The 14,843-nt window shown below is 36.4% G+C and overlaps 1 protein-coding gene across 1 annotated transcript in view; it reads left to right on the top strand.

Moving 5' to 3' along the window:
• Window positions 1–14,843, top strand: part of ADGRG7 (adhesion G protein-coupled receptor G7) — a 72,254-nt gene that overhangs the window by 41,804 nt on the left and 15,607 nt on the right. Inside the window, exons 11-13 of the mRNA XM_040484321.1 lie at window positions 1,224–1,336; window positions 8,046–8,392; window positions 9,085–9,181. Of these exons, the coding sequence (XP_040340255.1) occupies window positions 1,224–1,336; window positions 8,046–8,392; window positions 9,085–9,181 (557 nt within the window). The remainder of the gene's footprint in view (window positions 1–1,223; window positions 1,337–8,045; window positions 8,393–9,084; window positions 9,182–14,843) is intronic.

Genomic DNA, 14,843 nt, shown 5'->3' on the forward strand with positions numbered 1-14,843 from the left:
ATTTGCTAGATGTGTAAAGCTTGGGTTGCTATATATATTAAATGATACGTAATACATTGTCACAGTTATTTTTCTTCTTTTCTGAGGTCAGGCTTTCAGCTATTTCTTCTCATTAATGTCTGAATCTGCCTCAATGCCTACCACTCACTTTGTAATTAGTTTGGGTTGCCAAATTTTTTTAAAGTTTGATTAGAACTTTAAAATATCTAAATAAATAAATAAAATATCTAAATAAAATAAATATGTATCTAAAATAGGAGCAGATAGGCTCTAAGTGAATAGATGATTTCTAAGCCTGAAGGTTTATGTATATTCTATGATTCTTTGGTATCTAGTCAGTATACTGTACACAGGAAGTAACATGAAGTCTTTGTTTTATAATTTTTAAAAATGAAAATTATTTTATTTTTGTTTTCTTCCTATAAAAGTAATACATATTTATTGCATAAGGTATGAAAGTTTATCTATTAAGCAGAAATATATTTATTCAAGAGATGTGGGTAATATTTGTAAGTACATTAAAAAAGTAAGCTCTGGAGAAGAGATGATTTCAAGAGGAAGGGTGGTATGATGTGGGGTAGCCGGCAGTTAAGAGAAATCTATATTTTTTAATGTTTCTACATTACTTTCATGTTATATAAATATTACTTTCTATTTTTTTAACTATTAAAATAAAGGCAGGCAAAAATATTATATATATCCTACCCACCCAGTGACCACCATTATTACCTCTCCATAGAATATACTTATCTATGAATATATGTTAAAATACTGGGCTAGATATAGATATATCTGACAACAATAAGACTGCCGTTTTAAAAAAAAATTAGCAGGATCACATGAACATCTTTCCATGTCCAAAAAACATTTCTGCAACTTTATTTTTAGTGCATTAGCTCAGATATGCATACTTCCTCTTGGATGATAGTTACACACAAAAATAATGTGAGGGATAAATTTTAGATTTTAGACATTGAGGTAAAGTATATATGTTTTCTTTAACTGAATTGGTTAGATAACTGTTCTCAACACTCTAATTCATATAAACTGCTTAGAGAAAAGGGGTTAATTTATTTATTTTTAAAATATATTAACAGTTTTATAAAAAGACATATCTGGCAACTATCTGGTTATTTTGACCAATGTAACTTTTTATGATGTTGACTTTCATAGACATTTCAGGAATTGTTAGTAAAAAATATGAGTCTTAACTTGTTTTTTAGAGTTTCGAAAAGAAATATAAATATCCTGCATCACTAGACATATTATCCAATGTTGGATGTGCGCTGTCCATTACTGGTCTGGCCCTTACAATTGTATTTCAGATTGTCACCAGGTAAGAAGGGAAACAGGCTCCTTTTATAAGAAAAATTGCTATCTTGATATTATTTCCTCTGCACATATTCTCATCATAATATGGTCTCTTGGAGATAAAAGGGAAATCAGAATTAGTTCAACAAGTTCATCTTACAGAAGAGCACACTCAGTTCTGAAGAGGCTAAGAAATACATACAAATAAATTTATAATTAATACTGTGGTAAGTGCTTTGAAGAAAAATTACATACCATGTGATTATAAGTTTGTCATGTAAAAGTAGTGTGGTCCCATAGCTCATTAATGCTATATAGTTCCTTTGTGTTGAATAGAACCATACCTACCAATTTGCATTTATAAAAGAGCAAAACATTGCTAAACAATATTTTTGAAAATTAAACTAATTTAAAATACATATTAAGTTTTCAAATGGTCAAACTTTTAAAAGTTTTTTTTTTCAACTTTTATTTATTTTTTGGGGGACAGAGAGAGACAGAGCATGAATGGGGGAGGGGCAGAGAGAGAGGGAGACACAGAATCGGAAACAGGCTCCAGGCTCTGAGCCATCAGCCCAGAGCCTGACGCGGGGCTCGAACTCCCGGACCGCGAGATCGTGACCTGGCTGAAGTCGGATGCTTAACCGACTGCGCCACCCAGGCGCCCCCAAATGGTCAAACTTTTAAAAAGTCTTTAAATTCCATAGTTCGAAAAAAATCTAACTTAAGGGGCACCTGGGTGGCTAAGTCAGTTAAGTGTCCGACTTTGGCTCTGGTCATGATCTCACAGATTTTGGGTTCATGCCCCACATGGAGCTCTCTGCTGTTAGCATAACACCTGCTTTGCCTCCTCCGTCTCCCTCTCTCTCTGTTACTCCCAGCTTGTGCTCTCTCTCTCAAAAATAAATAATTTTTAAAAAATCTAACTTTAAAAATTACCTATAAACACATATTTCTTTCCACCTTGACCTCCTCACTAAAGGTCCGATTTTATATAGCACTTGTTATTTTTTTCAAATGCTACATTTTTATCAATATGTAAATATAAGTTTGTTATTTATTAGTTTACCTGGGTACTCTCTGTTTTCCCCATCAGCATGAAAATCAATGAGAACAGTGACTTTTTCTGATTTTGTTGTTTCTATTGTTGTTTGTTTTGTTTTGATTAGTGTATCCCCAAGACTGAGCACAGTACCTGGCCCTTAGTAGAGGAATATCTGTAGAATAAGTGGGACTATTGAGTATTCCTACGTGGTCCTCCTCACAAACTCAAGATATCCCAAGATGAATTCATCTTTCTTTCAGAATTATTTCTCCCTACTAAATTTTCTCCTAAGTGTTTTCTCAGATGTGTAGGCTCAGAACCTTTTATTCTGAAAGCATTGCTGTTTAAAATATTTCCTGAAATTTTATTTAAAAAGTTGAAAACCGGGGCGCCTGGGTGGCGCAGTCGGTTAAGCGTCCGACTTCAGCCAGGTCACGATCTCGCGGTCCGGGAGTTCCAGCCCCGCGTCGGGCTCTGGGCTGATGGCTCAGAGCCTGGAGCCTGCTTCCGATTCTGTGTCTCCCTCTCTCTCTGCCCCTCCCCCGCTCATGCTCTGTCTCTCTCTGTCCCAAAAATAAAAAAAAAAACGTTGAAAAAAAATAAAAAGTTGAAAACCTATAGAAAAGTTGCTAAATTTTCAAGCATTTCCTAAGAACACGGGTATTCTCTTCTACAGTATAATACCATTATTCTCACTCAGGAAATTCAACTCAACCAATTTACCATTGATATAATGTTACTGTGTTAATATACAATCCATATTCAAATTTCTGCAGTTGTTCCATTAATATCCGTTATAGCTGAGTGGTCCCCCTCCCCAATTCATTTAGTTGCTATGTTTCTTTTCTTAAAAATTTTTAATGTTTATTTATTTTTGAGAAAGAGACAGAGCACGAGTTGGGGAGGGGTAGAGAGAGAGGGAGACACAGAATCTGAAGCAGGCTCCAGGCTCTGAGCTGTCAGCATAGAACCTGATGTGGTGCTTGAACTCACAAACTGTGAGATCATGACCTGAGCCGAAGTTGGACACTTAACCAACTGAGCCACCCAGGAACCCCAGTTGTCATGGTTCTTAGTCTCATTTAGCCTAAAATAATTCCTCCGCTTTTCTGTTTGTTTTGGTATTTGGGGACATTAAATCTTTTGAAATGTTCGTGTCAGTTATATTGTAGAAAGTAGAATATTCAACAGTTTAGGATTTGTCTGAAATGTTCCTCATGATTAGATAGGGGTTAAATATTTTTGATGAGAATACTACATCATTAAGTCTTTTTCAGTATGGTATATATAGCAAGAAGCATGTGATGTCAGTCTGTCCCATTATTGGTTGTATTAAGTTGGATTCCTTGTTTACAGTGGTGTCTACTGGAATTCTACACCCTAAAGGTTAATATTTTCCCCTTTGTAAGCAATAAGTAATCTGTGGGATGATACTTTAAAATTGTGTGACTATTCTGTCCCCCAACTTTTACTCAATGGTTCTTATTGGAATATGTTATTACCTTGATGGTTGAAAATGATTCTTTCTCTTTATTTACTCTATTCCTTTGTAAAGAAGTGTACTCTTGAATGTAACCAGAGGGAGTCTCTTCATGTTGTTTTGGCATGTCCCTAGCAGTCTTTAAGCACTTTTTAATTTCAGGTACAGCAAGATGACCCAGGCACATTTTTCACTTTCTCTGCTCATATTCAGAAAAAGCCATTTGTTCAAAGAGCCAGAACTCCTTTTGATTCCCCTTCTTTATCTATCACACTTAATGAATCTCTTGCCATTCACTCAAAGTTTTTATAATGAGTGCTAATTATGGGCCAAGCACCACATACAAACTGAATACCAAACTATGAACAGCAAGTAAGCTCTCATTTCTCATATTTATATTCTTTGGCAAAGACAGATGTTATACAGATATATACAGAATTAAATATATGATTACAAATAGTGGTAAGTGCCTTGAACGAACATTGCATGCCATGTAGTTACAGGTCTGTTATGTAAAATGAAATGGCTCTTATATTTGTCCTTTTATTTGTATTTCTTTTTTTAAAATGTCCATCTTTGAGAGAGAGCAAGTGGGGGAGGGGCAGAGAGAGGGGGACAGAGGAACTGAAATGGGCTCTATGCTAGCACAGAGAGCATAATGAAGGGCCCGAACTCAAGAACTGCAAATTGCAAGATCATGACCTAAGCTGAAGTTGGACGCATTCCACCTGAGCTACCAGGCCCCCCTTTTATTTGTCTTTCTATCGTAATCATACTTGAACAGTTTTTGAACCCATTTGAATAAGTTGTGGTAGGTACATAACTAGTGTCTTTGCCTAAAATTTCAGTACTTCTAGTGGTTTTCAGATTTTTTTTTCATTCTCTATTGACATGTTTCTTAGCACAGTTATGCTGCCATGTATGTCACTAAAAATTCATCAGGAAACAAAAACAAAAATTAAAAAATGGTATTGACTTCTAAACATGAATCAAATAGTTTTCTTTGTTCATGGACAGGGTCCCCCATAATTATATATAAATTACATATAATATGTATAATTTATAGTAAATTATAAATAATTTAGATACATAAGATATATAAGCTACATAACATATGTTATAATACATTATATAATTATATATATTATATAGAAAAATAACATAATATTAATGTACAGAATATAGAAATGTACAGAAGAGCCAGGCTATTTGAAAATAGCCTGTTCTTCCTGTGGATTACAATTTCTGTTTGAAACTGGAAAAAAATTAGAAGCTAACTTTGCTTTTATATAAAAGGAATCTTTTGAGTACTTTTTGCAGTTCTGGTCATTAAAACTTTCAAAAGACTGAATTAAATTTTGAATTATTCAGAAAATCTCAACTAAAACATCAAGAAGACGAGCAGAGTTCTGTTTAAATATACACTTTTTATGCACTGTAGAAATCCAAAGACTGAGAAGGTTCATGATGGAATGTTATAAAATCATAAAGGATATGTAATTAGTAAGCAGACTTATTCATCAGATTCTGAGATATTAAAAATGGGTACTTGGAGATGTTAGAACTTTAAGCACAGTAATAAACTTAGGGAAATAGTTATTTGAAGAGGCCTTGTATTCTGAAAAACCCAGAAAGGCTTAGATGGTAGTGAATGGAAATTCTGTAACTTTCATTAATATAAGACTGCATACCATAGTATACAGAGAACTATAATATGTCATTAAAGGGGCCTTATGGATATATCTGCCTTTAACCATTAAGGCAAACAATACATGCACAGTAAAGACAATATGAAACCTCACATTTGAGATCAACCCTTATTTAGGGAAACCTTGAATTCTCTGCCAATCTGAAAATACACAGGTAGGCCACCACAGAACACACATGTGAGCATGAGCACACACACCCATTCTCATTTTCTCTCTCTCTCCCTCCCACTGCCTTTTAAAGACTCCTGGTAAACAATGCCAGCTTGCAGACAAAATGAGAAAAGGCTCTTCTTTTCTAGCAAAGATCTTAGGTAAAGGTGAGAAGGTAACAAACCCAAAAGTTTTAAAGAATCCTTGGTTCTACCCCCCAGAAATTATGTCTTCAAACAAAAGAACAGTCTTCAAGCATGGTTTATATTATAAGGATCATCCAGAGCATCTTGGCCATTTGACTGTCAGCAAGTATTTCCTAAAATATGTTTCTTGGACACAGGTGAAATTTCGTTGAGTATAAGCCTTTCAGAGGGATAGTAATCATCAGTCTACTCAAATTATGAAGAATGTCATTAGTAGCAATAGACCATGAAACACATTTTAAATATTTTTACTTAACTTAAAATGTTTATTAAAACCTTACTCTTTAAATGTAATATAAGCTAAACTTATACCATTTTGTTTTAAACTTATAAAAGTAGTTCAAAATTATATTTGGCCTTATTTTTTTTTAATACAAAATTTATCATCAAATTGGTTTCCATATAACACCCAGTGCTCATCCCAATGGGTGCCCACTCTTATGTGGATCCTGAGAAACTTAACAGAAGACCATGGGGGAGGTGAAGGGGGGAAAAAAGTTAGAGAGGGAAGGAGGCAAACTATAAGAGACTCTTAAAAACTGGCCTTCTTTTAAAATCCATACTTGATTTTTTTTATATAAAAGACTTTATTTATTTATTTATTTATTAAATGTTTATTTGTTTTGAGAGAGAGAATGTGTGTGTGTATGCCAGGGTGGGGGAGGGACAGAGAGACTAGGAGAGAGGGAGAATCCCAAGCAGGCTCCTGCTCTCAGCATAGAGCCCCACATGGGGCTCGAACCCACAAACCATGAGGTCATGACCTGAGCCAAAATCAAGAGTCAGATACTTAACTGACTGAGTCACCCAGGCACCCTTATATAAAATACTTTTTAAAGTACAAGAGACTTTTTCTCCACATTTGAACATATGTTCACTTACTAATGTGGAATTTTTTCCTATTTTGAAATTAAAAAAAAAATCCATTTGGAGTCTTTCTATAGCTGGCCTTTGTATATGTTTGCAAATCTGGAGTGGAACCTATTGTCTATTATAGTAGAAGAAACTGCTCTAAAAGTTAGTGGCTTAAAACATTAATTTATGTCTAAGGACTTAATTTGAGCTCAAGTGGCTTGATGGGGCTCAGCTGTGATTCTTCCATTGGTCTCTCTTATGGTCTCCTGTGAGGAGTCAGATGGTGGGTGGAGTTGGGCTAATCTGGGGCTCATCTGGTATGCTGGGAGAGATGGGTCTTTCTCCCTCTCCACATAGTCCCACAGCATTCCTATGCAGTTTCTTCAATAGGTTAGCTAGACTTTTTACCTGGTGGCTCAAAACTTCCAGAAGCATGAAGGGGAAAGAAAGCTTGTTTTGAGTTTCATGGGCAGAGTGCCTTTATGGAGTCTTTCCTCCATTAAAAAAAAAAAATCAGAAAATGTTTCACCACTGTATAGGTATAAAGGTGAATATATTAATATTATATGTTCATATTTATTCTTTGACCTATAATAGTTAATTATTTTCCCCTTTGGTTTTAAAAGGAGTTAAAACTTTGCTGTGGGCCATAAAACTATCATTGGTCCTAAGCACTACTTTGGTGAATAAGTTGGCCCTGGCTTCCAGGCCTTCTGGCGCATTTCATTAGGGAGATCAAGTCACAGGTTGGCCCTGGGAGAGGATTACACAGCATATAGACACCAGAAAGTAGAATCCAGTGGGAGTCCTCTCTGCTGAATAGCAGTTACCTTTTATTATAACAGTTTCAAGAAAGGATGTATCGGGGGCACCTGTGTGGCTTAGTCAGTTAAGCATCTGACTCTTGGTTTTGGCTCAGGTCATGATCTCTGGTTTGAGCCCCACATTGGGCTCCAAGCTGACAGCATGGAGCCTGCTTGGGATTCTCTCTCTCTCTCTCTCTCTCTCTCTCTCCTCCCTCCCCTGCTCTCTTTTTCTCTCTCAATAAATAAATAAACTTAACCAAAAAAAAAGAAAAGATGTATTGACCTATTTTCTCTAACTCACTTCTCTATGGAAATGAGAGGACAGTGAGCTCTTCTGGTGCAGTTGGAAAGGTAGGTTTACCAGCTGGCCCATGGGCTATGAGCTGGATTTACATCGAGTAATAATATTTTTCACTCACAATTTCACTAGAGTTTATTTTTTGCAGATGTTCTATTTGTTCAATTATATTTACTTGTTTTTAGGAACGTCAGAAAAACCTCAGTAACCTGGGTGTTCGTCAGCCTGTGCACATCAATGTTGATTTTTAACCTCCTCTTTGTGTTTGGAATCGAAAACTCCAATAAAAACTTAGTGAAACGTGATAATGACACCAATAAGATGGATTCTGATAAAAATGAAATACCCACGCAAGATACTGTTGTCATCTCGAATCCCACCTGCACTGTGATGGCTGTCTTGCTCCACTATTTCCTGTTAGTGACATTTACCTGGACTGGAATCAGTGCTGCCCAACTCTATTTCCTGCTAATTAGGACCATGAAGCCTCTTCCTCAACATTTCATTGTGTTCATCTCTTTAATAGGATGGGGCAAGTGTTTGCTTTTCCACTTATTCATACATTAATTTTCTTGAAATAACTTAAAGAAATACCTACTTAAGGCCTAACAGCCCAAGTCCTTTAGGTAGGGGTGATGGAAAGCCAGCACCACCAGGAGTGCCTTCTGCCTGGTTGTTCACACTCCTGGGAAGGAGACACGTGTGATCAGGCAGCTGTACTAGTCACATCATAAGCTAAACTCAAATGTTAATTTCCTTTAACATCTCTAGTAGTTTGATTTGAAATTTAGACCACATATAATGTGTTTCCCAGCTACTTTAAAAGAAATATTTCAAGAAAACCAGAGTGACTCTAAGAAAAATAATTTCAAAAATTTTCAAGTTCCAGAAAAGAATTGTGTTCGTGGTATCTAAATTTAAATTTCTTCAAGTGAAAGAGGAATAAGGCCATTTAAGAATGGAAATTGTGGTAAGTGTTACAAAGGAATCAGAAATAGTATCAGGTTATTATGTACAGCCAACAATAAAAGACAGAGGCAAAGAGTTACAGAAAAATTATGTCCACCATTGACCTACATCTGTAGGTCATTTAGTACATTGTCTAGAGTAGAAAGAATAACATAGTCTTGAAAAGGGTCAGACGTATAATGCATTTGTGTTCTTTTATAATTAATTTCAGTTTTGGGTAAATTATTAATTTGGTGCCTCTCTTTTGCCACATAGGAGTCCCAGCTATCGTGGTGGCTCTGACAGTGGGAATTATTTTTTCTCAGAATAGAAATGATCCACAATGGGAGTTAGAGTACCGGCAAGAGGAAATGTGAGTTTATATTTTTAAGAAATGTTCATTTATTTGATATAAGAGTGTAACTGTTCAGTGATATTGAATGTAAGTATCAATGTACATATGAATCTCACTTTATAACTGTCATATTATAAGTGGGTATTTCAAATTCTCAAAGAACACATTATATTTTAAATATAGTGACATAAAAGTTTCCTATGATAAATCCTTTTGTAAAACAAGTAATTACCTTCTAAATTTATAATCTGAACTTCTTATATTATATTTGTCTTCTTTAATTAAGCCTGAAAATCATAGGACACAATATGTGTGATCCTTAGTAACCCTTTATCTTAGTTTTTTTAATCTAGAAAATGGGAATTACAATGATAGTAATACCCACTCTGAGGTCTTGGTGAGGGGTCAAGCGAGTGTGAAAATATTTCATAACTTGAAAAGCACTATCCATGCTTTTTACCAGTTCTATATTGATAAGATTATTATGAATACTTGATGATGATTTATCACACATTACAAATTCTTTCTGTGATTATAGTGTGAATAATTAACTCTTACTAATGGAAATACCTGACTGTATGGTGTTTGCTTTTTATGTGAGGTGGGAGAGAAGAAAACTGAGCTGAACTCTACATGTGTGTCTGCTGCCAAACAGCAACTGCTCTTTAATTTATCCTCCCTTCTCCTTTTATAATCCAGCCATTCTCATCCCCAGATCCACCTTAGGTCCCAAAGCAACTTAAAAAAACAACAACAGAATTCTAGGAAATGTGCCAGTACACCCAAGGAAAGTCTGTGTTGTCAGGGTGCATATCTAGTTCCAGGGCTGACCATGCCCAATTGTAGACTAGGAAGCTATCTTCCTGGCTTGATTTTAGGGGCCAAATACTCCAGGTACTATTTTCTCTGTTTAATTAGGGTTAAATATCTTTTAACTAGTTAAAAAATGTTTTAATTCCACAATTACAGAACAGGGGTAAGATGCAAATATCTCACGGGACAGGTAATTCACTTCATATAGCATCACTGATTTCCTTCCCTAACCCTGGGACAGGGCTAGACATACTACTGTCAAGGCCTTCAGGAGAAAGAAGCCTACCATCTTAGATATATTCACATTGAGCTATAAATAATTAAGAGCAGATTCTTTCCTGAGCACACTGTAGGTGTTAAGGAAGACACTAAGCAACTGATAATAGAAGTTGGAAAGAGAGGAAGGATGCTTAACATGAATATCTGCCTCATCTTGGACTCACCCCCCACCTTTCACCCTATACACATGCATCAATGGTCACATTTTTTCAGGATGTATGTGGAAAGAGAAGGGAGTATTTTTTGGTTTCTTGAGTTACCCTCCCAGCAATTATACCACCATATTCCACACTCTCCCCCACTGCTCCCAGCTCTGCCAGTCACACGTGAAACCCCTAACCCAGTTCCCCTCATGTATGGCTATCTCTGCAAGGACCCAATTAAGGGGTGACTGCAGGGCAGGACACACTCCTCTTTAATGCTCCATCCCTTGATTGTCGGTGCTGCCATCATATAGGCTGTTTCATACTTTCCTGAAGGATTGAGGTAACATGGAAAATTATAATGCCCGAGAGGGAAATTCTTTTCAGGTGAATGCTGCATATGATATAGAGCTCTCTTCATGGTATGTTTTCTGGAAAAATCACCATGGAATTAAACAGTTCATCTGAGGTCCACTTGTGATGCTCTCCAGACCTCAGGTCCATAGCTATTTGTCATATCAGCCTCCATTGTGTGCTCTCCAATCTTAATTCTAGAAATTCCACTCCATACCTAAAAGGGTTAGTCTGACTGTAGGAACCATCCTCTCTTAGACAGCCTATTTCTCAAATCTGAGTTATTAAACCCAGAATAACAATAGGAAAGGCTATTATGAGAAGAGATTAAGCACGACTCTCTCTCCAGGAAGGACAAAGGAAAGAGGGGGTGAGGAGTCCTGTCTTAGTGCACACTTCCTGACGACCATGGGTATCTAAGCCTATTTCCCTTCCAGGTCTCCCCAGTGGTATGAGGTGGCTGAGAAGTCCTGCGTACATTTATAGGCACACACGCACGCACACACATTCACACACACACACACACACACACACACACACACACACACACACCTATAGTACAAATAGTAATCCCCAGAAATTGTATTGTCAAAAGTAGAAACAACTCAAGACTCAGGTAAGGAAATATATATATATATGTATATATATTTGTATATGTATATGTATTTGTCAAATTGTTTCATAATTAACAAGTCTGCCTTTATCCAATAGATGTGTATTGTTCATTTTCTTTCTCTATCCTTTCTTCCCGTCTTAAGCCGTGTTTCTCTAGACTGCCTAGATAAGAAGCGTGTTCATCTTTTTCACTTAAAACTTTTGATAGCCACTTGCAGTGTGCCTGGGTGGCTCAGCCAGTTAAGTGCCCAACTTTGTCTCAGGTCATGATCTCACAGCTCGTGAGTTTGAGCCCTGCATTGGGCTCTGTGCTGACAGCTCACTCTCTCTCTCTCTCAAAAATAAATAAATGTTAAAAAATATTTTTAAAAAATAAAACTTTTGATAGCCGCTTGCTTTGTCACCAAGTTGCTTCTAGAGATTTGAAATCCTTCCTCTCAGAAGGATTTCATTAAATTCTCAGCCAAGTGCTCTCCTGTTTCTTCTGTGAATGGCAGGAGGGTTGGCCTCCAGTTACACATGAAAGGAAAGCCTAAAATCCTGAAGATTAACTTGCTCACTCTCACCATTTTATTTAAGGATAGACCTATTCTATCTGTTAATGGATGAAGGCACTCCTTTTTATTTTTTAATTCATTACAGAGATTTGAACATCTTCCCAGTTTCCTTCTAGATCATTTGGATTAGAAATAAGTTTCTAATAATTTAAAATATAATAAATTACAATGCAAAACAGTTTAGAAATCCTCTGACATGTATAATAATGGTGTTTTGCCCGCAGGGGAAAGAAAACATACATTAACTAAATGCCAGGGAGTCTTAAATTATTTTGTTAATAATAATGCCCACCTGGGGCGCCTGGGTGGCTCAGTCGGTTAAACATCTGACTTTGGCTCAGGTCATGATCTCACGGTTTTGAGTTGGAGCCCCGCATCAGGCTCTGTGCTGACAACTCAGAGCCTGGAGCCTGCTTCAGATTCTGTCTCCCCTCTCTCTGCCCCTCCCCCACGTGCACTCTGTCTTTTCTCTCTCTCTCTCTCTCAAAAATAAACATTAAAAAAAATAATAGCGCCCACCTGACACCTCCACTTGGGTGTCTAATGGGATGTCTTCTGGTCTTCACTCCCCAACCTGCTCTTCTTATCATTTTTCCCATCTCACTAATGGTAAACTCCATCCTTCTAGGTACTCAGGCCAAAGAACTTGGAATCACTCTTAATTCTCCTACGTCTCACATCCAACCTGTAAATAAATCCTTTGCTTTACTTTAAATATATTGGGAATCAGACTCTTTCCTAACATCTCCTCTCCTGGTCCAAGTCACCAAATTATTGTAATAGACTCCTAGGTGATTTCCTACTCTTGTGTATCCTCTTCTATTATCCCTGCATCTAGCTAGAGTAATACTTCCAGATCTCAAGACAGATCATGTCAGGTTTCTCCTTCTCATCAAGAGTACATGCAACAACTGATAACGCCATAACATAATTTGCATCTTTTCACTAATGCCATCTACATACTATGTCTAGCTGCACTAGATTCTTTGCTATTCCTTCAGTTCTCAAATGAGGGCCTTTGCACTTGCTGTTCCCTCTGCCTAGAACACCCTCCCCCTTATCTACTTCAGATCTTTGCTGAAAGAAATATCACTTTTTTCCATAATGCTTTTTCTGACAACTCTATTTAAATTGAAACCCTCCCCCCCCAACACATATACATACACATACACATAGTAATACCTACTCTCATTACCTGCTTTATTTTTCTCCATAGCACTGGTAACCATCTGACACAGTATATATTTTATTTGTTAGTTTTAAGTATTCCTTTCCTTCAAAATCACTAAAAAAAGGGATTTTTATTTTTTAATTTTTTTCATCATGGTAAGTGTGCTCTTTAATCCCCATCACCTATTTCACCCATCCCCCCCCCACCTCCCCTCTTGTAATCATCAGTTTGTTCTTTGTAGTTAAGAGTCTGTTTCTTGGTTTGTCTCTCTCTCTCTTTTTCCTTTGCTCATTTGTTTCATTTCTTAAATTCCACATATGAGTGAGATCATATGGTATTTGTTTTTCTCTGACTTATTTTCCTTAGCATTATACTCTCTATCTCCATCCATTGTTGCAAATGGCAAGATTTCATTCTTTTTTATGGCTGAATAATATTCCATTGTGTGTGTGTGTGTGTGTGTGTGTGTGACATCTTTATCCATTCATCTGTCGATGGACCCTTGGGCTGCTTCCATAGTTTGCTATTGTAAATAATGCTTCAATAGACATGGATATACATGTATCTTTTCGAATTAGTCATTTTGTATTTTTTGGGTAAATACCCAGTGGTGCAATTGCTGGGATTGTAGGGAAGTTCTTTTTTTATTTTTTTTGAGGAACCCCCGTATTGTTTTCCATAGTGGCTGTTCCAGCTTGCATTCCTTGTTCTTTAAATTTAACAAAGAGGGTTCCTTTTTCTCCGTACCCTTGCCTGTACACTTGCCAACACTTGCTGTTTCTTGTGTTTTGTTTTTAGCCATTCTGACAGGCATGAGGTGGTATCTCATTGTAGTTTTGATTTGCAATTCCCTCATGATGAGAGATATTGAACATCTTTCATGTGTCTGTTGGCCATCTGGATGTCTTCTTTGGAGAAATGTCTTTTCATGTCTTCTGACCATTTTTAATTGGATTATTTGTTTTACAGATATTGAGTTGTATCAGTTCTTTACATATTTTGGATAGTAACCCTTTATCGGATACGTCATTTGCAAATATCTTCTCCCATTCAGTAGGTTGCCTTATAGTTGTGTTGATTGTTTCCATTACTGTGCAGAAACTTTTTGCTTTCGTATAGTCCCAACAGTTTATTTTTGCTTTTATTTTCATAGCCTAAGGAGATATATGTAGGGAAATGTGTCTGTCGCCAATGTTAGAGACATTACTGCCTGTGCTCTCTTCAAGGGTTGTTATATTTTAGGCGTCACACATAGGTCTTTCATCCATTTTGAGTTTGTTTTTGTGCATGGTAAGATACAATGGTCCAGTTTCATTCTTTTGCATGTAACTGTCCAGTTTTCCTAACATCATTTATTAAAGATACTGTCTTTCTCCCATTGTATATTCATTCCTTCTTTGTTGAAGATTAATTTACCATATAATTGTGGGTTTATTTCTGGGCTTTCTAGTCTATTTAATTGATCTGTGTGTCTGTTTTTATGCCAGTACTATACTGTTTTAAAGTACCACTTTATAATATAACTTGATGTATGGAATTGTGATACCTCCAGTTTTGTTTTTCGTTTTCAAATTTGCTTTGGCTATTTGAGGTCTTTTGTGGTTCCATACAAATTTTAGGATTGTTTTAGTTCTATGAAAAATGCTATTAGTATTTGTTGTAGACTCTAAGCCTAAAGTTCTCTCTTGTTCAGCAAGAGAGTGGATGCAGGATTAAAAGTGAGAGATGGCTAATGTCTGGGAAAAGAC

This window comes from Herpailurus yagouaroundi, unplaced genomic scaffold, assembly GCF_014898765.1.
Source record: "Herpailurus yagouaroundi ecotype Mexico unplaced genomic scaffold, PumYag 162, whole genome shotgun sequence".
Taxonomy (NCBI): Eukaryota; Metazoa; Chordata; class Mammalia; order Carnivora; family Felidae; genus Herpailurus; species Herpailurus yagouaroundi.